The 27,201-nt window shown below is 43.0% G+C and overlaps 1 protein-coding gene across 2 annotated transcripts in view; it reads right to left on the bottom strand.

Moving 5' to 3' along the window:
• LOC137296191 (myotubularin-related protein 14-like) overlaps positions 1–27,201 on the bottom strand; it is a 47,686-nt gene that overhangs the window by 17,503 nt on the left and 2,982 nt on the right. For both annotated transcript variants that reach the window (XM_067827910.1, XM_067827911.1), the window contains exons 2-13: positions 10,840–10,896; positions 10,286–10,389; positions 8,902–9,010; positions 8,237–8,312; positions 6,760–6,808; positions 6,046–6,162; positions 5,371–5,444; positions 4,312–4,382; positions 3,983–4,060; positions 3,713–3,776; positions 1,319–1,481; positions 412–448 (exon numbers count right to left, since the gene is read on the bottom strand). In XM_067827910.1, the coding sequence (XP_067684011.1) occupies positions 412–448; positions 1,319–1,481; positions 3,713–3,776; positions 3,983–4,060; positions 4,312–4,382; positions 5,371–5,444; positions 6,046–6,162; positions 6,760–6,808; positions 8,237–8,312; positions 8,902–9,010; positions 10,286–10,389; positions 10,840–10,896 (999 nt within the window). The remainder of the gene's footprint in view (positions 1–411; positions 449–1,318; positions 1,482–3,712; positions 3,777–3,982; positions 4,061–4,311; positions 4,383–5,370; positions 5,445–6,045; positions 6,163–6,759; positions 6,809–8,236; positions 8,313–8,901; positions 9,011–10,285; positions 10,390–10,839; positions 10,897–27,201) is intronic.

The raw sequence follows: 27,201 nt of genomic DNA, 5'->3' as shown, positions 1-27,201 counted from the left end.
TTCTTAACACCTTTAAGAGCTATAGGTAACAAAGGTCACTGACCTATTTTTTTGGTCCAAAGGGGACTACAGTACCATTACTTGGCTACAGGTAATACCAGCATCCCAACATGGCTGCAGGTAGATCACATGGCGATTATTTCCCTCAAAACAGCATTCTTCAAGGTGCATACATTCAAAGTTATTTAGCGTACTGATGAACCTTCATGGTGCAAACACATTGCATGCACTGAATTTGCTTATTAATATCTATATGTTGAAGAATATGCATATTGAAAATTGTGCGAGGACCTCAAAGTCTGGACTTTGGTTGAGATACCTGCCGCCATGTTGGGATGCTGCTGACACACATTGCTACAATAACAGAAACAAACACTCAAATCAGTCTCATATTGATAAGCAACCACTCACCTCTTCTCCCTTGCTCAGCCTATCACTTAAATTATGACTGAAACAAAACATTTCAATGTTATTTAGAGTGGAAAGTGGGTGTGTTTATGACATACTCAGCAATATTCCAGCGATATAGTGGTTGTCTCTAAATGAGTCATATTAATCCAGTGATCAACAGTCGGGAGTGAGTGAGTGAGCTGGGTTTTATTCCAGCAAACATCACAATGGGGGGCATCAGAAATGGCCTTCGCACATTGTAACCATCTGTCAACCAAGTCAGCAAGCCTGATCACCGACCCATGGGTTACTGAAGATCAATTCTAAACCAGATGACAACAATGATTATGATGATTGTGATGACGATAAATAGAAAAAATAATGTACAATCATATGTGTTCAGTATCCAACATACAACTCTCATGGACAAGTAACTATTCTCAGGTCCAAGTTTTATTCCTGTAATGTCATGCACCAGGCAGGGTAAGATCAAGTACCATATATTGAGGGGGTTTGGTATGACACAAGTGACTATTAAACCATTGACCTCCACTCTCAAGGCAAATTCTCCAACCACTTGGATCACTATTGCAGTAACGATGCACTGGTACAAAGAAAATCTTCAGGGACTTTTTGATCATATTGATGCCTTATGTTGCATAGTTCACACAAACACACACGAAATATAAAAAACAGGCATGTATCTTGGTTCATATCAAAGTCGTAAACTTGTGAAAACATGAGCATTGAATATCGCAAGAATACATGATGTCACAAGTTGTGATGTCATGCTTTACATGACTACTATCTTCTTTCATCAGAGTATGAATTTCTTCAGGAGTTACATGTACGTGGACGTAGCACCTATGGTATAGAAATAATGTGTTCAAACTGAAACTATCAAAATCAACATGATAAGTGCACTCACCCAAACAGATACCAGTCATAACCTAGCGTGAGATACAGCATCTCCACAGGGCTGAGGGACTTGTGTATGGAACCGTCGGCCCACAGTGAAAGACGGAGTAGTGAGACAAAGAGAGGTGTTCTGTCCCAGCCGGAGATACAGTGAACGAGCAGGCCAGAATCTCCTGGAGAACACAGAGGAAGGGGGATTAATCATGCTAATAGGGTTATCGTGTCATAGCCACACATTGTAGCCTTGAAAAATCATGTTTCACCTACTTCAGATTATGACAGAGTGTGTGATGGAGACAACATGCAACAGTTACAAGTCTCCTCAGGCACAGTATCCTGAATTAGAACTTGCAGGTTTTTGTTTTCTCTCAAAAAGGTCAAGCCAGGCAGGGTAACAACAAGTATATAGTACTATGTCTTTTGAACGTGTGAGTGAGTGAGTATGGCTTTACGTCACTTACAGCGATATTCCTGCAAAATCACAGCAGGGGACACCAGAAACAGGTTTCATATATTGTACCCCACTGCCCACGTTTTAATGACATGGTCAGGGAATGAGACAAGAATTCCAGGGAGAGCCTGTGAGGCAATAGACAATTGAGTCACACTAGAATTCCATCCCATTTACTGCTACTTAACAAAATCATAATAAATATAATAATAATAACAATAATGGGTATTTGTAACTGTGCATTCGATGCTCACTGAAGGCGCTACAAAAAAAGGTGAATGTATGTTTAACATATATGTGACGTTACTAATAGTTAGAATTAAAAAGGGAAGAAAGATCTAAGAGAAGGCTATGGGTTTTCAGAAGAGAGGACAAGAGATCTCACTAAGGCATGGGCACAGTCTGTGGTGATGTATCGGCGGATTGAGCTAATGATTCTGAGGTGGTGATGGCAGACATTACGGAGATGGTTGATGTGGGCCTCTAGTGAGTGATTAGAGTCTATGTATACACCAAGGTCCTTGGCAACAGAACAGGGTTGGATGACAGATGAGGCTACCTTGACACCTGAGACTCCATGACGCTCCACGCAGTTGCCTATGGCTGCCAGCTATCAATAGTTCTGTCTTACTGTCACTGAGCTGAATCATCCTAGATGTCATCCATCTCTTTAAGTCAGACACAGTCATCAACAATCTGCAGGTCTGTCAAAAGTGAGCTCCGTCTCAAGACGGTAGTGAGCTGGGTGTCATCTGCATTTCCATAGTGGCTGCAACCGTGCTTGTTGATAACTGCTGGTAGCGAGTTCACATAAAGCAGGAATAGAATCGGTCCAAGGACAGACCCTTGAGGAACTCCATGGGATAACTCAAGTCTTGATGAAGTAACAGCCTTAACTGACACTTCTTGGCTCCGACTACATAGATATGACTAAAACCACCTCAAAGCAGTTCGTCTCAATCCAACTTGCAGATTCAGAATTTCAAATACAAGTAGCTCAATTAGCTCAATCAAATAACACAAGGGCAACCATATTCCCATCCTCGATATCTCCAGGGTATACGTTCCGAAAAGTCTCCACTATGCCCTGGACGCATCTACGGGTCGGCCGCTGACTCCGCTTTCTCACAGTAGCCAATCAGAGTGGTCGCCGTTATAACCGAATTTGCCAGTGTCAACAAAGGTAGCAGTTGCAACTGCGAAGGTTTGCTCGCCGTGCGACTCACAATTTGGGGAAATCTTACATGCAGAAACTTTATAGGTCCGAAACCTTTTTTAAAACATATGCAAGAAATCCATCTAATACTTTCAGAGAACCTACGCATGGTTTGTTTGCCAAGTTTAATCGGTTAGAGAATTTAAAAAGCGAAAGTGAGTTGTGATTGGTTCGCTCAAATTCCCAGTGTAGACACCTGATTAGATAAAAAGCCAGCCAAGGGAGGTAATAAATTTATCGGGCTGAGCCGTAGATGCATCCAGGGTATAGTGGAGACTTTTCGGAACGTAGACCCTGGAGATATCGAGGATGCCATATTCCTGGAGTCCAGAATATTTCATGCTTCATTTATAAGAATAACAAGAAAACCTCACCAGAATCTCCATGCCAAACTGAGTCAATGTGCTCTCTTTGCATGCAATTTGACATATGAAATTTCTACTATAGCCCTGCACTCAGCACTATTACAACTGTATGGTGACGGTCTGTACATAATCAAGCATGCACCAGACAATCCAGTGATCAACAGAATGAGCATCAATCTACCAGATAGTATTTTGTATGTGATGATATGTGTCAATCAAGTCAGAAAGCCGGACCACCTAATGCTGTTCATCGCCTCTTGGGATAAACCTGGGTTGCTGAAGACCAGTTGTGACACCTGTATCTTCACAGGTAAATTGTGAGCCGAATGAATGAGTATATCTACACAGAGAGTATAAATACATGTAACTTACCCTCTCTAATTATATGAAGCAGTAACTTCAGGTAGTTTTGGGTCAACTGGACTAAATCCCAATGCTGTAGAGAGAATTATAGATGTTACACTATGTACATTTCAGTTAACACACATACATTAGGTGTGTGAGAAGCAAGAAAATTTGAATATTCAGCAAATTATTGAAAGAATATACTCAAGAACAGTGAGTTGACATCCATAAATTCTCGCTTTAGGAAACAACGTGCCTACATTTGTCCAGCCTCCTTTAATTTCCAACATAACTCACTCTGTACTTGGACCAGTCAAACGGTAGTTGAGACAGTAACGGTGTAGAAGGGATGTCCAGGGCAGCATCATTGAAACCCTAAAAATCAAAAACAATTCTCACAAACCGACACTGTTCAGTTGTTTTGTCTAGTAAGGAATTTCCAAGATATCAGTTTTACTCGGTTTCAATGAATTGAAAAGCCTAAGAAGAGGTTAAAAATTGCAATCCTAAATGCTACTGGTCAGTATGACTGGAACTATATTTGACCTCGACACAATTAAGCGGTACAGTCTTAGTGGACTATCACCAAAGTTAAAGGTTCCCTACGATATAAAAGAAGTGTTTACCTGGCTCCAGTCATACCAGATTGTCTGCCCGGCGCTCGACTTCTCCTTCCACTCTTTGAAAAACTCACAACCTGTAAATAAAACACAAACAGACCATTTTTCAATCATAGGTTCATACAAAGCTAAAATCACACCATATAAGACACTGTTCAGAAACTTTAAAGATGGGCAATGATGGCTATCTGCAAGGTTATTACATTAGTTAAGTTTGATTTCAGAGATATTTATTCGGACATTCTTGCTTGATTTCAATCACATTGGCTCAGTTGGAGCAGACAATACTCTGTTGAAAATTCTTCACACAGCAGTAGATTTATAACACTTTTCAAGTCATATACAGACTACCACACCATACTGGATCACCAAATACACAGACATCAGACCACACAGACACCAGATCATACAGACATCACACCACAGACAAGACCATACAAACAGTACACCTCATACCAGACTATACAGGCATCATATCACAAACCAGACCACACAGACACCAGACCATACAGACATCATATCACAGACCAGACCACACAGACATCAGACCATACAGACATCACACCACAGACAAGACCATACAAACAGTACACCTCATACCAGACGTACAGGCATCGCATTAGACCAAACCAAACAGACACCAGACCATACAGACATCATACCACAGACCAGGCTAAACAGACATCAGAACAAACAGACACCAAACCATACAGACATCACACCACAGACAAGACCATACAAACAGTACACCTCAAACCAGACCATACAGACATCATACTAAAGAACAGACCACACAGACACCAGACCATACAGACATCACATGCCAGACCATACAGACAACAGACATGAGACCACAGACAAGATCATACAGACAACAGACATGAGACCATACATCAGACCATACATCAGACCATACAGACATCAGACCAGACCATACAGACCACAGACAGACCATACAGACCATACATTACAGACCAGACCATAAAGACCAGATATCACATCTTAGACCCAACCATACAGACCACAGACCACAAAGACTTCAGACCAGAACATCCACTCACTGACCTGGGTACGGAACTGACAGGATACAGAAGTCAGCATATCGGTTTTCTTTGTCTACTTTCTCTGACGATGTGATACTGAAATAACAGGTGGAATAAGTATCAGTCAGCCACAGGTAAACACAATAGCTGCAAACCATACTGCAAGTATTCATGCATCCATGACCTCAGCCTACTTGGCCAGTCACGTGAAGTACATGACAAGTAGAATTCCTGTCATACAACCATATTTGGACATAGCATTCTGTATGCATTCATAAGGTTTACACTTAACTTGAGTAAACCTGGGTTAATATACCCCCACAATACTTGAACAGACATAGCAGGTACATCAACCCATGTCAAACAAGGGACGGTCAGACAGCGATTTTAAATAACCACACACCTAATCATATTGCAGGTATGTCTTAAAAGTTTTCATAGAATAGGTAAAAATACCCCAGTTTGGCACTTATACACTCCAACAAATACACAAGCCAAACAGTTCCAGAGGTTGATCAGAGACTTTGCTGAAAGGAGGAAACACAGGCTGTGAGTGTGATGCAAGGTTCACATTCATTTCTCCATGATGAAGTGATTCATACAGGCTGACATGCAAGATGTCCACAGGGTTTGCCTGCCTGGTCTGGATCTAACCTATATTTTGGATGGCTTCTGAAAATTAACTCCATGATCTTACTTCATGCCAAACTTGACTTTCTTCTTCTCCACCATGAGATCACAGATATAGCCCACATCCAGGCACTTCAACAACTTTTTGTCCTGGCCACGGAACCGGTCAAACAGCTGACCACCTCTGTACACAATACAAAGGAGTGAAACTTTGTTGTAAGTTAAAAAACAAACATGAAAATATAACTTTAAACCAACTGTGTGTAAGCAATACAGTGGATCTGTCTAGACTGGCACTTGTCAGGACTGAGGAAATAATCCAGTACAGATAGTGTGCTGGATTGCAGAGCTGACATGGTTACTTTCAGCAAGAAATGAGCTAACTCATAAGACTATTCAACATACCAATACTGAACTAAGACTTTAATTATCTTTGTTTGTCAACATATCAGTAAGTTGACTTAACTTCAACACCATACATGGACCTGACTGTCTAGCAAGTGGGGAGCTGGCTGTTGGCAGTGATAGTATAAGAGAGCACCTTTTATGAGCAATCACTTTGAGGTCTATCACACAGTTGAAGGGACATAACTCTTCAGGACATCTGCCTTAAAAATTTCCACTTTCAACCATATGCTACAGACCATATGAATTCACATCTGCATCAGTAACACTTCAAGGGGTAGCAACTCCGTTAAGATAAGTTCTACTATCACACACAACCAATGCCCCTGATTATAACAGCCTTATTTCAGTAAAATGTCCAAAACATGAAGCCTACCCCTGATCATCAGGTTCTTCCCCATTAGTCACTGGGAAGCTCTCTCCTCCTGAAACAAGAAAGTATCAGAGCTTACAGCTGGGTCATATCATAAACATGCATGAGACAAACAAACACATTTTTCTCTTTGTCTCAGGATTCAACTTTTAAAAGGGGACCAGGTGCTGAAAAGTGACCAGATTCAGCAGAGATAAAGGCCATGATACATTTGATTGAAGTCCTGCAAGCATAATTTTTCCAGTCTGATAACTCCAGCTAACAGTTAAAGATACCACGCCTGAAGTCCCACACATGACACTACCCTAGATAATGTTTGTGCAGTGAGTACTTCTTACAACTTAACTGCATCACTATTACACTGTACTGTCTTTCATTGCTAGTAAATGACAAAGCTGATCTTGACAAAGAATTTTGCTAGTAGCTGGTTTACAACAAGATTATCCTGAGGACAATCTCAGATTTGTTGACAGGCTATTTCCAATGAGCAGAGGATGTGTGATCACTGGGGAACTTATGCATTTTATTTTAGGTTATTGCTGGTTATATTGCACAGAAATGAGTAAACATTTTTAAACATTTCTGTCTAAATAATGCTGTTTTAGTTTCCACTAGATATCTACACCATTCTAAGAAAAATTTCGAACTTACATGACAACTTGGATTCATTATGTAACAGATTTCTTTGAAGATTTATCAAGGGTTCTAACCTAAAGTCACTCTCTTCCCACACAGGTTACTTGTATTATGTTCCTACGAACCTCTGTCCTCATACGTCCATATATCTCAGTTCTCATAAAATCCTCCAGAAGCAAAACATTGCAACACAAATTATCTCCCTTCTTACTATCCAATCAGAACACACCTTACATCGAATTACATTCAACTTGACTATAATGCAAGCAAATACGGGGCAAGAAATATCCCTCCTTTGCCGGGGACTTGCTTTGATGTGATACATTTAATACATATATTTAATAGCTAGCTTGAGTGTTGTCAATGAGGGCTATGGAGATGTCATCGATCCACTTAGCCTGAGGTCTGTCCAGAAGAAACGTGTGCACATCTCACAGGGGAAGAGGTTCTAGTTTTCCAGTATCATACAGAAATTACTGAGGTCATGCGGTTGATCACCTTGGAAACAACATTGCTGATTGCACAACTAAATCTGACTGCAAGCAGTCACAAATCCTATGGTCTCGCACCATGAAATGGCCGTAGTAGAACAGAGGTTCGTAGGAAGATATGACAAGTATATTCTGTGTGAAGACAATGACCTAAGCACCATTGCCTGACAAGTATAAAGAAAAAGAAGCAATGATATTGTCACGTTTTTCTTTTTCTGTAAATTCAAAGAAATAGGGTAACAATGCAAATTTGGAAAATTGCTGCAGATTTGAGGTGAATATCAGCGGGGCCTGGCCAATACCAGTTCTTGGGGATTGATAACAAACTACAACTACATGCACTCTATACAAACCTGAGAAAAAGAAATCAAATCCTGATCTGCCGTACATCTCAGCTCCACTTGAGAGAGTAGCCGATCTACAGATATGCTGTGATATAAACAAACAAACATTTCACACAAGTCACCTAAAATAGTCAGAGTCCGGTGTGTGGACAAAGATCAATCAAAATCATATTATGACCATCATGACCTTCCAATTGAGACAGGTATCATATTACACAGGATTATTTTGGATTTACTTGATGGGGGTCCCTAGCCGATATAACTGTATATTAGAGGGTACTGTGTTCCCTGTTGATATCTCAACAGGTTATCTACCACAAAGCTGTCAAGAAAGGGTACACGTGGAAACACCCTTCCACTTGTGGAGGTTTTGAATTCATAAAACTAAATAATGACATCTGAGGGACCAAAGGGGCCCCCGGTGTTATTCTAATGTGCCATTTCATCCTTAACCTGTGCATGTGCAAAGGTGCAGTCCGAAATGATCCCTGGGTTATGACGGAGTACTGTTTCAAGCTTATATCACCTCTGATGGGAGCTCATATCCACTCTAACAAGAGTCCACAGGAATACATAACAAGTGTTAGAATCATCAAAACAAAGACAAGACTCACAAGACTGGGGTAAACTCACAGGTCAAGGACTAGACTCACCAAGACAAAGACTAGACTCACCTTTCCCTCAAACAGAATGACAGGTACCACAAAGCGAGATCTACATCGAGCAAATCTTGCCTGTTTCGACAGATCCTTCAGTTTTGACAGGTCGAAGATGCTCTCAACACTAGAAATAAGTCATCATTGATTAGAAAAAGAAATCTACATAAAATAACACTTCAGAAAGAAGGACTTCCTTCTGCAAAAGAAGTAACCATGCTTTGATCAAATCTGACAAACCGAGGAACAAGGTTTTCACTCCATTTAGTAATATATAAAGTATTTTGTTCATTTGAGAACAAGCTTTCACTTGGTGAAATAGAAAATATTTTGTTCATTTGAGAAAAGCAAGTGTTATTTCATCTAATGCATAATTAACAAATAAAATATTTTTGGGGTAGTCAGATCATGAAGTGGTAAAGACCACTCAATATTCCCCACATGGGCACAATCTGCGATGTTCATTTGTGGTATCCAACTCGGTGATAATGATTCAATTCTGCAACATGCAGCACAAAGCCACACTCATCCCTAAATATATTTGACAAAGGTAACTGATCCCCAAGACTAGTCCACTTAAAAATATATCTGTATTCAGGATTTCAGAATACATCTATTTAGTGCATAATAAACACACAATTAACTCATATTTATTGATTACTTACTAGCTTACTGATTTAATCAAACTATTGTTTCCTTCACTTGAACAAACTGACAGTAAGATATTTCAGAATCACTCGTATCAGACCTGCTTTATTCAAATTATCACTTCTGGTCTCTATACGAAAACAAGCCATGCTTCCTAGCCATGCTCAGTCTGTTGCCACCTGAACCAATAGTCTGAAGCTCTAGTCAAGTAAACTCTGTCATCAGGTCATCTCAGACAATAAAAGTAGACTACTGTTGAAGATGGTCTATGAAGGAAATGTGTCCAACCTATCTTGATCAATCTAGACTCTGATGACAACACAGACGCTGGTAGCTCTGATCTTGAAGCCGGATTGTCTGATGATGACTAACAATAGTTTTATTATTCTTTCATGCTTTGGAGGCGTCTTCTTGATACAGACATGTGAACCTGAAACCCACACTACTATGACATGAGGCCATGGATGTGAACTGCGCCCTGAGCTAACCAGCAAGCTGTTACGTTTACTGTCCCTACCCCCATCTCTTAACACCAAAACAAACAGAAATTTGAATAATAGTTACTGAAGTAACTTTTTCCCCAAGTGACCAACACAGTTTAAACTACTTTTCTTATTACGTCAAAGGTGATCATTAAGATATATGTTAATAGCACATGGTCAGTTGGCGTTACTTGGAAGACATCTGACCAAACGGGTGTCAGAAAAATGGGGTGACAGACTATATAGGCTAGTAGACACGTGTATCTGCGTACTTATCATTTTGAGGGACTGGACAGTCTTTCTGGTTCTCATACTCCATCAAGATGATCTTTCCAGGGTAATGCGCACACAGCTCGCCACTGAAGTTGGGGATGATCTACAACACATTACACAATAATCACCATAACTTGGGCCATTGCCCCACAATGATAAGCAGAACCTTAGACTAACATCTACTCTCAGAAATTGACATACTTTACAAAAACATTATTCGTCAATTAAAGTCATAACCATAACATAAAGAAGCCCAGAAGCTGTCTTAATTTTCAGATTGAAACCATGGCAACGTATGATTTGGTACATATTCTATACTTGCATGGGCTTTCATGGATATATTTGTTTCAGAATCTAGATGACAAACCTACGCCCTCTGCTTGTCATGCGAGCTTACACATGGGATCAGTTGGTCACCCAGATCATTTGTATCAGTCCCTCAAAGTGGATAAATTTATCATCTGATGTGTTCTGTTCAATTATACGATAAAAAGGAATCAAGGAACTGGAGAAGTGAGGAAAAATATTCTTCTGAATTACACTAGATACTCACAGAGTAAATGTAATCTTTGGCAAATAGCAGCAAGCATGTTTCATTTACAGTGTCCCCCTGAAAAAAAAAAGGCATTTGGTTAAAAGTACTGAGTGGCTGAATTAACTAATGTTTTTATTGAGCATATGGCAGCAGACCATGTATACTGAACCAAAAACGTTTAGCACCCTGGCGTAAATGAGTCTTTAAAATGATAATCCTGCTCCAACATGTCTGAAATTCAAAAGTTTACACTGATCTCTTGGCATTGATGCATGGCGAAAAATCGAAATGCACATGCATTTCTTTCAAATGTTGATGGTAATCATGGGAAACGCATTTTTCCTGTGTCACACAGAACAAAACCATTGTGTGGTCGAAGCTTTAATGCACACACACCAAGACATTCATCAGAACATCAAAAATGTTTAAATTTTTCAAGCATTCAGCATGGGCCATGGAAGAGGCATGTCTGAAAATCAGCCACACAAAGCCATTGGGAGACTGCAGGCTGGTCAAACCTTTCAGGAAGTAGCATGTCATTTCAATGTGCACAGGACGACAATTTCACGTCTCTGGACATGTGTGCAAGAAACTGGCCAAGTCAGAGATTGTCCATGCTCAGGCAGGCCCCATAAAACGCCCAGGGAAGATCGATTTTTAGTGACGTCATCTCGACGTCACAGGCTTACCAGTGCACCACAGTTGGCCCATGAATTGCAACATGATACAGGCACTATTGTTCACCCTTGCACTGTCATGAATCGCCTACACGCTACCAAGTCTGCATGCCCGATGCCCAGTGGTTGGGGTAACCTTGACTCAACCTCACAGACAGGCACGTTTACAATGGGCACGCATTCATTAACGATGGCGTCGTGCACAGTGGAACAGGACATTATTCACAAACTAATCACAATTCTGCATCAATTTTGCTGACGGGAGACGTCAGGTATGGCATCGAGCAGGTGAATGTTATGATGTGAATAACATCATTGAACATGTTGAATACGACCAATATGGCGGGGGGAGCATTATGGTTTGGCTGGGATCCATGCCCGGGGTAAAACAGACTTGATTGTTGTCCAGGGAAACCTTAATACACACCGATATTGTGATGAAATCATCAGACCAGTTTTTATCCCGTTTTTGCAACAAAATCATGGCTTTACAATTTACATTTCAACAGGATAACACTAGGCCACACACTGCCATGCTAAACAGGAACCTTCTTCAACAGCACAATGTTCAACCTCTGCAGTAGCCAGCAAGATCCCCAGACCTGTCTCCCATAGAGTATGTTTGGGATATTCTTGGCAGGAGGGTTCAAGAATTTCACCCCCATATTGATAACCTCCATGACCTTGAACTTGCACTCGTAAGGGAATGGGTAACATTAACCTTGGTGAGCTCAGAGCAGTTGTTGATAGCATGAGACGTCGATGCACATCTATGATTCAGGCCAATGGAGGTCACACACGATACTGACATTTGTGGCCTCAGACCACCTTCTGTTGTTTGGGAGTGTGGAGATGTTGTTGGGAACACTGAACACAGCTTTTGGTGATTTTCTAGCTGATATATGAAATGCAACAATAGTATGATTTGCAAATACAAATTATTTTTTTTATAATATGATTTATGTCAATTTGTATACGAGCATGCTAAACTTTTTTGGTTGAGTATACAATGGTTACATGATAAAATAGACTTAATCATGTTAATACAGATAATTTTATCATGGTTATCACTGGCCGTGTGAGCTCGTTGTCATGGTGATTAGGTGCCTGACTCTGAGAGTGAGGGTTTGAATCCAGTCAAGCCATTAGGAGAATCACTACATTACTGAGGAAGTATAGTACAAAACACACTTGACCACTCTAAAAGACATTTCAGAACAGAGTGTTCATAAAGCTAAAGTCACAGACAATGGTACCTGAATATGTTGCTTTCATGTGTTCACTGTTATGATATCTAGTCGGGACATTTACCCATAGCAATATGACCCATTGTAACATCATGTCTTACATTTACAACTTAAACTGTCATATTGTGATTCCCTGTTGGCACAAAAGATACAGATTATCTGGTATGTTATTTTAAATCATTGACCTACTAAAAAATGAACTTGATGAAGTATGTGTCAGTTTCATACCTCACACATATTCATGATACTTCCTGACTGTTGCTTTGTCATCAGGAAAGAAGTGCAGGAAGCAGAAACATCAGGATGCAGCATGGTGAATGTTGCGAGAATCAACAAAGTATTACACTGAATACAATGCCTTTCAAAAATGGTAAAATGTCAGAAATGTCATATTGCATTTTACTAAAGGAAAAATTCCAGTAGTCTTAGGAACTGAGCGCACTTAGTGTCCAGGGCCCTGTTTCACAAGGCCATCTTAGCAGTATGAATGTCATAAGTCTGTATTAAAGCATGGGAGATATGATAGTCGTAGCGTTATGAATGCGTTGTGAAATGCTGCCCAGAACACACAGTCAGCACCCTAACCCTCCAGCTAAAAAGGCTCCCACAAATGATAGAGTGACAACTGATAGTCCAGATCATGTACTTTGAACACCTCTCTGATCATTGTATTTTGGTTAAAACCTATGAATACAAAATGCCTTTCAAAAACTCAAAATGATCAAGAATTGAAAATATATTTTAAAAGTCAAGTCCCAAATGTAAGAATGGTCACATTCAAATCTTCATCCACAGTTAAAAAAACATCCCCAGTGCTTTGTAATAATAATTACAGGTCTATTTGAACAACAGACCTGTCAAGTTTTGGAAAGTCTTCTTCAGGACAAAGAGCTGACATAGCTATCCCAACAAAAAGAAATTCATATACTTTAATCATTTTGGTGTTCTGTTTGAGAAGGAATACCATTGACCAAACATGACCAAATATTCTTGGATGTAGCCTTTCAGACTGCTATATGATAATGCTTCACCACATGAGGAAACCTTAATATACCTTATGTTTGATGATTATATAATGCCATTTAGAAAGTGGTCAAATGTAACATATTATATTTGGGCCTACACTTTCTTAGTAAAGTACAAATTCTAGTACTTTTTTTAGTCGAGTCAGCCACCTAACCTGCTCAGCCACCATGACGTCCACAAAAATGGAAGTTTTACAACCAGTAGTCTAGAGACTCAACCATACATTTTACCATAACCCTTCATAATATACTTCATTACGCCAGGGAGACTATATACAGAGGGAGGGGAGAGGAAACTCCTTGAAAAGCCCCTGAACGTATGCTTCACCTCATCAAGTGACCAGTGTAGCCAATATGGCAGCAGCTTAGTATTTAAGATTGAGCCCAGTTTATTTTCAACAGATGATTAAATTTGCTGACTGTTGTGATGACTGAAAATCTATATGTAAAAGATAAGTTAACTATTTTGTCACTTCAGTTTAAGTCATATAATTGTTATAAGTGTCAGTATCAGAACAGTAGATTTGTAGTAAAGTTTCAAGTTGGTATGTTATGGCTCACTGGCTTCCATTCTCGATTCACATCTTTCACATACACCTATAATTTTTATGAGGGGAAAATACTATCAGGTGAAAGGTGTTTGCAAGTATTAGTGATAGTTTCATGATTTTAGAAAAATTGTTAGGGTGTATGTGATGTGTGTGAAAATTATGACATATCGCCGATCTGATCTGATCCACCATTGATGCTTGTGATGCTTAAGGGTTATAGTTCTATAACTTCTTTCTTCCTTGTTGATCTGATTATTTGAGAAATCTGGAAAGGAATTTACAACGCTTTGTGATAGTTTTAAACTTTCTGTTTTGGAAGGGCGTATGACAGTGTCAGTTAACATTTCGTTAATGTCAATGCCATTCCCCGCATGCAATAAGAATGTCTGAATTAATTATATTGTAAACAAAAATGTCTCAAAGTAGATTTTCTAAAAAGGACAGTTGATGTGTTCTAGCGCTACTTGTGCATTCTTTAAGATGTTTTGGGAGGGATGGACGTAGTGTATCATTTAGTCTTTCATTCATTCAGTAGTATAGGGAATAGGGGTTTTGGCTCACTTTCAAGAAAAGTCTCTACAAAGCCTTATTTAGTAAATAAGGCTTTGGTTGGACCCTTAGCTCTTGCTATTATTACCCCTACTACAAAAAAGTTGGCGTGCCTATGTCACGTTTACCGTGTGTTGGTAGGAGGTAACACTGTGCCGTACGGTACGATCAATAATTCTTCTCTTACAAACCCCCTACCCGGCCCATCCCTCAAGTAGTACAAGTTAGGTTCGTCGGCTTTCATATCCACTTTATCTATGTTGTAAGTTTTGACTGACCATATAGGATCGGTGGCTCGCTTACGGCTATCACCCTCGTGTTCCCCCGGCTGGTATAGATACCTCACTAGGGCCCTATCTGGATCCCACTTTTTTAAAAAAAGTCTCTACTAACTAAGGCTTTGGTTGGGCCGTTACTATTACCCCTACTACAAAAAGTTGGCGGCCTATGTCACGTTTATATCGATGAAACAGTTTAATGTGAACCGCCTACGATCACTTTGGTGTTCGTAATAAAGGCTTGCTGGGCTTTTTGTATCCCCTGTTCTATGTACTTTTTTTTCTCGTCCTCGCTGATAGCAGACTTACGAGACTTGGACCGAATATCTTGTTTCATTCCGTTATATTTTGTGAGTTCAGAGAGGATTGAACGAAACTCCTCTTCTGAGATCTTACTATCAGAGAGTGCCGTGGAAATACGCTCACTCACTGTGTTGAGCTTTGCTTCGGCCAGAACCCTGATCTCGTCGTGTTTCAATGCCTTACGATGCAGTCTGCGTGATACTAACTTAAGCGCCAACCCTGCCAACCCTGCCACCCCTGCCGTTATTTCAATACCTAGCACTATAGGTGCAGCCACGATGGTAGCCAACAACCCAACACCTGCCGCCCCTAGTCCCATGCTGGTTGCCATAAGGGTAGTGTCAGCCCCGTCCACGATATTGAAAGCTCTATTATACTTTTTACATAGTGCTTTCCGCGTGTCACGGTCTTGTTCTAGTTGGCGTTTCACATCACATAACTGCCTCAAGCGGAACCCATCTACGGTTTCCAGCGTCTTCGCTACTTCCTCTACGACTGGGTACAGACCCATCCTATAATGTATATTTTGAAAGATATTTTAATTGGGTTTCAGTTAAAAATCTATCAATGAATTTGAAGTCTACAAGTTCTAGACTACTAGTCAGGGCAATAGGTGAGAGGCTAATAGAATTTCCTGTTGTAATAGAAACCCCACGGAGGCTTATTAAGTGGTTTATAGGACCCGTGGTATCCCGTTGTATAACAATACGACAATATTGGTCTATGTAAGACCAGCGTATTGACACCCCGGGTAAAATTTGGTGTACTATTGGGGAGGTTCCATGGAATAAAGACGTAAAGAAGACTTCTATGATGAGGGTGAAAGGGGAGGATATTCTATCAAGATTACTGCTAAATGTTAATTTATTGTTTGGATAAGCACTTAACCCCTTTTTTTCGTAACCAGTAGATGCTATGTGTACTAATGTATTCTCCGGAATGAAATCCCCGGCCCAGATACCGTTGTTCTTAATCTTAGAGACAACCCCATTATTTAATGTGATATAAGGTGAGGTGAATGTTAAGTTGATCAGCCATTTGGGCTCTTTTAAATCTGGTAACGGCACCCGTCTGTACACGTTGTCTTTGAAGTGCAGGATGTATAATTCATCTTCCTCACCAGGCTGATCGAATCCCTCCGTATCTCCTAGGTCGTTAAGCGTAGTGTTGGGACGATGACTGGTCATTATTATACTATTACGATATAATTTCCAACTGGTTTTTTGATAATAATTCAGGAGTTAACTTCATACCCATGAAGTGTATGTTGTTAGGCAGGAAGATCTTGGTTAGTGATATCTTGTTTTCCACGAACACGTTGACCCCCTCCATACTGGTGTCGGCTCCAACACCCACCCGCACGTAAACGTTGCAAACTTGATACTGGTGTTGTTTCACCCACCCGAGTTTGATCCCCTTCACGATCTCGACATCATTCCCCGATGGTTCCCCTAGGTAGACTTTGATGATCAGTGTTGAGTTTGCCGGTAGACTCTCTAGTATCTTAACCACGCCTTCGAATTCAGACACCAACTGCAATGTCACGTTTTGTATGGTCAGTTTACTCAATAGCATGTGGGCTGCCATAGTGTTGACTGGGCTGACGACTACGCTACGTCTCTGAGTTGGGACGTAAGCCACGAGCAGGGTTCCATTGTTCACGACTTTGTTTAGGTGGTTGTCTTTGTTATCAGTAAACACGTAAGGGGAGACGAGTCTAATATTGAGAAACCAGTCGTTATCGGGTAACAACACCCACTTGTCATCTTCGGTGAAGACGAGCATATATGGCTTGTTTCGGGCGACGGTAGTGCTCTCAACATCGTCTAAGTCGAACAGTTTACCCCCGAACGATGGGTATATTATCCAGTTATTACCGGTGTTGACAAGGGTGTACTTAGTGTTGACTGTTGCTCTTGTGGTATCTACTATATCACTTAGGGTTCCACCGGAGGGGATTTCAACGCGTTTGTAAATGTTGTTTTTCAGTTGCAAGGCGTACGATTTACCATCTACTCCGGGAGCGTCGAAACCGCGCATGTCTCCAAGGTCGGAGAGCCCGATATTGACGCATTTTTTAACTCCGGGCCCTTGTGCGCTGGTCATTTTACATGAAGCGTTAAGCTGAGGTATCCTATATTTACAGGATTATGATTTATATCTAACACCGATATTATCAGCTCAGGTATGTTGCCCTGGGTTAATCTCTTATACTGCCGTGGTGAAAACGACTCGGTTCTACCGTCGTTGTATTTCTCAGTTTTCACCGGCACTGCTCTCAGTATAGTGGAAGGGTGACCTCCTTGAATGTTGTACGTTGTGCTCACCTGACCGAGATGAATGTACAGCTCTCGGTACGGTACTAGGTCGGGTAACTTCGTACCTGTGACGGTTGTTGTTGGTTTTATCTCGTCAGGAGACATACCGAGTATCCTCGCTAATGGTCGGCCGAGCCTCAAGGAGGTTCTTCCGTTGTTGATTAACACCACTGTGCCGTTTGAGTCGTTCATCTTGAGTTCGGCTCCCAGGGGTTTGAAGACCTCGTCGTTTAGAGAGCACACGCTGTAGTAGCCGTCAGTTATCTGACTGCGAGTTCCACTGACGAACAGCTTATTGTTGCTGGCGTTGATGTTAGTCCATTGCGGTAGGTAGGTGATATCGCAGAGTGCGACTTCGAGTTGACCTGACGTGTTATCGATCGCGTGCGTCAGCTGAACGGCCTCACCGCTCGTTATTCCTGGAAGTGTTATGTACATATTATAATATATGAATTATATATTATAATATGGATTTAGCACACTTGAAAATCGTGGTGAATGCAGATGGTACGGGGTTTAAAACAACCTTTATTGATATCTTTGAAAACTATATCGTGTCCGTTAATAACGATCAGGCGGTGGTAAACTGGAATCAAAACCCAATGCAGTTTTGGCAGAACCAACTCAACTTTGCTGTGTGGTGTGCGACGACAGGGTCGGGTGTGACACCAGACTACGGTATAGACGAACTGAGTAAGGCGGTTATTTTGTTTCATATTTATTATCAAACGAGACGAATATTGAAGGAAATAAAGGCCCCTCTTCCCCAAGATATAGGGTGGAGTATGACGAATAACGGCTATGATAGACGCGCTTATGAACGTATTTGTGGGGAGTTTGAGATTCCAACGAATAAAGACTTTCGCCTTCCTGGTGTGAACCATGGTCTCGGTATAGTTCTCGTGTACTTCTACAGGTCCGGAACATATAGGGCCGGTTCTAAAGATGGTTCATACAACCCAAGCAAACATACATTTACAGGCCCCACAACGAATGAAAAGATCCATGTCAGCTGTATAAAGCAAATCAATCCTGATGCAGCCACAGCCTGGACTAAAATGATCTCAAAAACATCGAAAGAATTCACTCGTGCTGGTACAATACGCTTGAACGACTCGATTCGAACGTACGTGTGGGCGCTGTTGGGTGCGCAGTCGATGACGCGTTCCAACATCCTAGGTAAGGGAACTGCTTACGACGCTCAGACACAGTTCGTTGCCAACGTTGATGATGCTATCAATGCTCCAGTTGATATCCCGCGGGCTATCGACCGTTACCAAAACGTGTTAGAATACGCCAGATCGAAAGTCAATTACGTGTTCGGCGTGGGGCTGTACATGGCTCCGAGTGATATGCAACTGAGAGTAAAAAAAGTGGTGGGTTATAACAACAAAATAGTCATAGCCACGGCGGGTCAAAAGTTGGGTATCAACCCCGATATTAACGCCCCCTATATCCCACACATCCCACCACGTGAAACGGGTATAGTTGCGCCGCCCCCGGAGCCTAAAGTTCAACCAACACCACAGGAGGTGGCCCCCCATATTCAGGCCTCCTATCAGGAGCATATTGATAATAAAACGGCCCTGGTGGTTGGTGGGGTAACTTTGGGACTTATTTGGTTAAAGATTTCTTAGCCGCTACGTACACCAGACCCGCCACGGCGATGATGACTGCCCACATGTTTTGACTGAGCCACATGGCAGTTTTAGCCAGAGCGCCCAACAACCACGAGACGATGCTACCCAGGATGCCGGGAAGGGCTTCGGCGGCTTTACCAGCTAGTTTAGCTAGGCCTTCCCCGAGTTTTTTTATCCAGTCTTTAACCCCACCGCCACTTGGAGTTCCCCCGCCGCCAGGTGTGGGGGGTGTGGGGGTTCCCCCCACCAGTGACACCACCAGGGTTGATATGATGAAACCCAATGCAGTCAGAATGCTGGCGATGGTGATCCCTTGCTCCCGGAACAATATCCGAATCCTGTTGGCTAAAGTTGTATCCTCGTTCAGTATTCTATCGATTGTTTCCCGAATGCGACTGATCTGGGATCGAAGCTGTTCACGATTCGAGGAAGCGGCTTCCAATCGTGTACGTCTCTCGTCTTCTAAATCACGTAGTCGTTCATTGATACGACGCTTCATATCATCGTTTTCAGTTTCGTTGAGTTTGGTTTTTTCCTTAGCGATGTGCTCATCGATTTCGTTCAGTTTCCCCATGTTGTTCACGAGTTCTCCACGCACGCGTTTCACGGCTTCGTCTAAGCCGTGCAGTTCCCTTACCGGAAAGTCAAACCCCGGTAACGGTTTGTCCCAGTAGGTGCTCAACAGTTTTTCTATGCTGTCCGAGGCTTCTGTAGCACGCTGTGGTGTCATTTCATCTCTAGTGGTGAGGTGGGATCTGGTAGCTTGCAGATCTTCAACAACGGCCTTAGGTATTGCACCAACGTAATCATGCATGTTTAGATGTTCACGGATAAATTCGACACCATGGCGTCTGGCTAGAGTTGACAAGGCCAGTGGTTTTTTATTGCGCTTGTTAACGAGGTCAACCTCTGGTTTAGACTTAAGGCGTAGAACACCCTTTGTATCAATAAAAAAATTATCAAGGTATCGGCCCTGTGGATCAACGTAGTATTTATCACTTCTTAAACTTTCGTAATAATCATCTACCGTTGTTGCCAAAAGTTCTTGGTTCAATGGTGAACTAGTAAATGAGGTCTCCTGCTCATCAGATGCCTGGCACTAGCGCCCGGCATCTCCGTCATATCTATGTCTTCATCCATTAGTATTAAAATATATTTTATTTATATATAACAATGTACAGTAGAAAATTAGATCCTTTCAGAAGAGAGCCATTAGGCGCCAGAGCCGTGCGCCAGTCGGTGACCATCACCAACAATCCCAGCAAGATAGACCAGAATCAAACTCTGCTGGTTAGATTTCCAAACCTTGGTGAGAATGACCTCATTGTACCAGGCACTGTTCGACTGGCGTTCAATATCACGTTGACCTCCGACAACGACAAACGCGAGCTAGTGCGGAACGTGGGTCGAGCTATCATCAAGAAAACGACCGTCAAGATCAGCGGTAACGAAGTGCTGAGTATTGACGACAGCGACGTGTTTCACTGCTACGGGGATCTCTGGAAAAGCGAGGGAGAACGAGTCAATGATGTGTACCAGGGTATCAGCAAATCAACCCGGTCGCGCATAGGGTATGCCTTCACGCCAGACCAGCTAGACAAGCTATCGGACGGTGAAAAGGCCATCGCTCGAGCATACGGGAATCGATTCTGCGTGCCGCTCGACTTCGAGTTGCTCACGGGACACGCGCCGTTTTACCAGGCCGCGCTGGGTGATAGGCTCGAATACGAGCTCACGTTTAACGATTATAGCAAAGTAGTGAGTACGCCGAACGGTGATGAGGCCAGTTATGCCATAGACAACATCTCTCTGGAGTTCGACATGGTCACTAGCCCGGAGCTGGCCAGGCAGGTTCGAAGCCAGTACTCTGGGAAGATGGCTATCCTGTACGATCGCGTACTGAGACATAGATCAGTCGTGCGAGATAAGAGCGACACTGTGTGGAATATCAACCTGAACGTGCCGGCGCGATCGATGAAAGGTATCCTGGTCGTTCCCGTGGAGGATTACGAGCCATTCCGGAGGGACAGTGAGAAGTTTTTCAACCCCGAGATTGAAAAGGTGGAAGTGACCATCGAGGGTGTGCCCAACCAGCTGTTCAGTCATGGTATGAGACCACACCAGCAGTGGGATGAGATAAAAAAGCTACCAGTGGGGACCTCACATTATATAACAAAGGACCTGGACCTAGGCTCCGTGCAGATCGGTGAATACCTGACCACCAAGTACGCCCTATGGTTGGACATGCGATCCACGGATGATGATAAACTGCACGGTAGCGGGCGCCGTATAGATAACGGCAGCGAAGGGATAACCATCCAGATTACTAAGAAGGCTCAACCCGCTGGTAAGTTGAAATTATATCTGTATGTTATTATGGACGCGCAACTTAATATAGACAATGGGAGATTCGTGCAAGCCATCTACTGATGGGGGGTACCCCCCCACACCCCCCAACAATAAACAGTCCCCACTGCCCTACCTCCCCACTGACCCACACTGCGCCATAGTGTGCGGGCAGACTGGCGTTTTCGTCTTGGATATGTTGGAGGGTTACTACAAGGATGTGTTCGATAACATCGTTATCATGTGCCCTACTCTGAGCATGAATAAAACGTACGCGCGACCTTGGGTGATGACGGACCCGGACGTACACAAAATCGACCCTGGAACACGCCTGCAGGACTGGTTGAAAGCTCTTCACGAGAAATTTAAAGGGGAACCGACGCTGTTTATACTGGACGACTGCAGCGCTAATCGCGAGATAACAAAAAAGAGAGACATGCTATCGTACCTGGCCTTCTCCGGCCGGCATGCAAATCACAGCGTCTGGGTGCTAACGCAGAAGTTCAATTCGGTGTTGAAAGACCTCAGGGAGCAGACGCGATGGGTGGCCTTATTTCACTGCAAGGACAGGGATTCGTTCGAGGAGTGTTTGAGAGAGAACGATGTGATGAGTAAATTAGAACGGGAACGGGTGAAGAAACAGCTCGCTGAAACTAAACACGCTAAGCTCGTGCTCAAGACCGACCAACCAGTAGCATATATAGTATGCTAAAGCTAAGCAAAGCTAAGCAAAGCTAAGCAAAGCTAAGCAAAGCTAAGCAAATGCTAAGCATATAGCTATGATATTTGAAGTATTTGTCGTGTGCAACTTAACCTTCATTTCTCTGTGTTTTGTCTGCATCGGGTATTATATAGTTAAAACTAAATCTTACTTGTTATATTATAAGATGGAGTGTGAGGAATTGCTCGAACAGTTGGTACCTGGGGGTACCCCCACGCCGCCGGCAGGCCCCACTGATGATAAGCGAGAGAAACTGGTGGCGTTGGCTGTTGGCGGCAAAGCCAAACATTACTTTGGAGACTACACCCCGGATAAAATTCACAAAATGTCAGCCGAAGAAATCGATAAGCTGTACGCTAGATACGAGTCCCGGCTCGGAGCAGAAATGACAAAGACAATAGGATCGGCTATGACCCAGATATACACCGGTATTGTATCACACTTCCTTCCCATTCCACCAGAGCGCCGACTTTACCTGTGGGAGGACCTCGAGAAAGACCCTTTTATCGAACACGCCCTGAGCTCTATCAGCTGCGGGCTGTACCACAAATATGGTATGTTGTTGGCTCCAGTGACGGCGGCGATTATCACGGCAAAACATTGTCAATTTGAGAGAAAGAATAATAATAATAGTATAGATGGATGCTGCACAGGAAACCCCAGTGGAGGTACCCCCAACAGTGATGGAAGTGACTCCTTCACAGGAGACCAGGGAACCAGTGGGGGAAGTGGCCCCTTCACAAACAGTAACCAGACAGAAGAATCCTAAGAGAGTAGCTGCCGGTAAAAAACGGTGGTGTAACCAACATAAAATTATTACAGTGACCAACCCCCGACTGTTGTTGGCTGTAGGCGTAACTGCTGCCTTGGCTATCTCGTGGTTATATACACGTGAGGGATGTGAGGTGGTACCTGAGGTGGTAACCCCCACTGTTGGGGGTGTGGGGGGTACCCCCACCGTCGACCCGCATATCATGTTATAATTTTAATATTTTATATCATATACATAATGTCTGAGGGGAAAACGTTCGTCAACGACGCATACCACGCCACAGTGGTCGCCAGTCTAGCAGTAGGGTACGCTCGGTTGACTAAAATGGTGCTTAAACAACCAACTATCAAGCTAGATTTCAACCTGCAGGATATGGGTATGCTCATAATGAACCTTGGTATGGCGATGGCCACAAAAGACATCCTAGTAAAACAAGGGATCATACCTGATAATATAATGAAATAAATATAGGGATGGCCACGATAGCTATGATGGTCGGTGGGGCGTTAGTGAATGCCCTGGCATTTTCCGGGAGTAATTTCCTCTTCTCGAAACTACGAGATGATCACGCGGCTGAAATACAGGAAGAAAGGAAGCGGCACGATCTCGCTACTGAGAACTTACAAAGAGCACAGGCCGAGTACGCTAAAAAACGTCTCCAGAGGATCGATTTTATTAACGAACAACTCCAGCGAGAAAACCATGCCGTTCAAACATTCAACGATGTCGATGAAGCAATGAAAGAATACTACCTACTAACTGGTAAACGATTGGAACCGCTCAATAAACCCACACTCGCTCAGTACTACACACCATCCAAGGGACAAATGAATCGTGAACTGGGCTTCATAGTGTTGGGTATAGCAGCTACTGCGTTGGTTGCTAAGCAATTAAATTAAAATACCTATATAAGTAAACATGAGACCCGCTCCATACCGATGCGAATACATACTTATGGGGAAGACCGAGGCCTGTGGTAGGAAATGCAGGAATCAGGGGTTCTGTTGTTTCCATATGGGAAGTCCTAACTACACGTGTTCTGTGAGTGGTATCGGGGTTAAAGGACACTACTGTCTATGTAAAGCTCACGGAGCGAACGTAGTCAGACATCAACTCATCTACGAGAATAAAAAAGGCTACATAAAAGAACGTAGGCGACTGCTCAAGATAGACTCCAGTGCGTGAAACAGCCACTTAAGGGTTACCTCCCTTTACTGTGAACCAATTAGACATTGGTTCTCTTAGGTGTAAACACTATGACTACTGTGCGCGAGCTGAAGCGGGTCGCAAAACAGAGAGGTGTGATCGGGTATTCTCGAATGCGGAAGTCAGCATTGTTGAGATTACTAGGTTTAGAAACCCCTCCTACGGTAACACAATTAAAAGCTCAAGCAAAACAGCTTGGATACACGGGTTATTCAAACCTGGGGAGAGCCGGGTTAACAGCATTGTTATCACATGCCCCCGTAGCACGTCCCACTGTAAAACAACTGAAAGCCGAGGCACACGATTTGGGTTTAGGCGGGTATTCCCGTATGAGAAAACCACAGTTTGTAGAATTATTACGACAGAATAGAGCTATTGACCTACAGTTCGTGCGCACTGAGCGCGCTGTAGGCAACTATTTGAGAGGTTGGCGCATGCACGTTGATAGAAACATAGACATTACAGATATCAAGCCTCTGATAGCTGATAAGGTCAACCAGGAACTAAATAACCTAGGAAGTATCAAGTTTCAGATCACAGTGAAAATGTCGCTCGATAAGCAGGTTGGGGGCCCCACAGGGGCCACTGAGTATGTTCAGCCTTACTTCCGAGGTCAACAAGAGGTCGTCACACATACAGAGACCATTGACGCATCAATCGATACCAGTTTTCAGCAGATACGAGAATACCTAGAACGCTACACACACTTGGGGTCCGGGTGGGCTGTAGATAAAATCGATAATGTCTATCTAGACATAGCTAACTACGTGCCGTTCAGAGGCGGGTCATACCTAGCCTTGCCTCCCTACTATAGGAACAAACATGCCATAGTAAACGTTAAGAATAGAGGAAACGATTGCCTGAGGTTAGCTATCAGGTCAGCCTTATTTCCAGCTGGCGCTAATTCAGATAGGCTTTCTAGCTATCCCCAAGATGATGGGCTCAATTGGGATGGTATAGATGAACCCACCCCCATATCCCAGATCACTAAAGTAGAAAAACAGAATAATCTGGCTATAAATGTCTTTGGGCACGAAGGTAACACAACAATAGTACACAGGGTCAGCCCGGTGAAGGATCGCCAAGTTATCAATATATTCATGATCCAGCGAGGCGACAAGTATCACTACACATGGATAAAACACTTTAGCAGGCTGTTGTATGACCAATCGGCATACAAAGGAAAGACCCACTTCTGTGTACGATGCCTACACGGTTTCAGTCGAGCTGATTTATTAGAATCCCACCGGGAGGATTGCCAAGGTGTGGGGCAGACGGCCATACGAGTCGACATGCCTAAGGAAGGTGATAATATCCTAAAATTCAGTAACCACAAGAACCAAATGTCTGTGCCTTATATCATATACGCCGACTTCGAAGCCTTAGTTGTGGGTGGGGATTCCCCCAGTGGTAGCTTTACCGAGCATAAAGCCTGTTCGTTTGGATACATTGTCGTCCGTTGTGACGGGGAAACGAAAGCTCCGGTAGTATATAGGGGCCCTGACGCGGCTGAAAGGTTTCTAAAGTGTTTGCAGGAGGAAGAAAAAATTATTAGGAATGCATTGTATAGAATCGCTCCCATGCGTATGACCCGAGTCGACAGGCTAGCTCACGCTAGTAGCACTAACTGTCACGTTTGTGACTCACCACTTAACGGTGATTCGGTGAGAGATCACTGCCACATAACTGGTAAGTATAGAGGCGCCGCTCACAGCGCGTGCAATCTCAAGCTTAAAATCAACCCTAAGACAATAAACATCCCCGTTGTCTTTCACAATTTGAGAGGGTACGACTCACACTTGATCATGCAGGCCATCGCGAAAATCGATGGTAATATAACGTGCATCCCCAACAACATGGAGAGATACATCTCCTTCAGCTTAAACGGACTTAGGTTCATTGACTCGTTTCAGTTCCTCCTGTTGTCACTCGACAGTCTGGTCAAGGCCAACAATACCTTCCCTATCACCGATCGATACACAGACGCCGAGACTAGACCCCTGCTTATGAGGAAGGGTGTGTACCCCTATGAGTACATGGATAGTTGGGCCAAGTTCACCGAGACCAGACTACCCCCTATTGACTGCTTTTATAGAAAGCTGAATGAGGCGTCCGTCTCACGAGATGATTACTCGCACGCGACTAACGTATGGAATAAACTGGGTTGTAAGAACCTGGGTGATTATCACGACCTGTACTTGAGGACAGATGTACTGCTGTTAGCCGACGTGTTTGAGACGTTTAGGCGGACGTGTTTCAAGCAGTATAAACTCGACCCCGCATGGTATTACACCAGCCCAGGTCTGTCGTGGGACGCCTTGCTTAAAAAGACCGGAGTTAATTTGGAATTGCTCACAGATTACGACATGCACCTATTCATTGAGAAAGGCTTGCGAGGTGGGATTTCCATGGCATCCAAACGATACGCGAAAGCAAATAATCAATACGTGAAAGGTTACGATCCTAACAAGCCAACCAATCACATTCTCTACCTCGACGCAAACAACCTGTACGGCTGGGCCATGAGCCAGTATCTACCTACAGGGGGATTCGAATGGGTACCCCACGTTGATGTTATGGGGGTTGCACCAGATTCGAACAAAGGGTATATCCTCGAGGTTGACTTAGAGTATACCAAGGAATTACACACATCACACAACAGCTATCCCCTGGCCCCCGAACGTATGAGGGTTAACCCAGACTGGATGTCTGAGTACCAACATAACTTGTTAGGTGGGCGTGTGACA

The sequence above is a fragment of the Haliotis asinina genome, chromosome 9 (genome assembly GCF_037392515.1).
Source record: "Haliotis asinina isolate JCU_RB_2024 chromosome 9, JCU_Hal_asi_v2, whole genome shotgun sequence".
In the NCBI taxonomy this organism is placed as follows: Eukaryota; Metazoa; Mollusca; class Gastropoda; order Lepetellida; family Haliotidae; genus Haliotis; species Haliotis asinina.
Note: the sequence above shows the minus strand (reverse complement) of the source record. Positions and strands in the feature narration are given on the sequence as shown.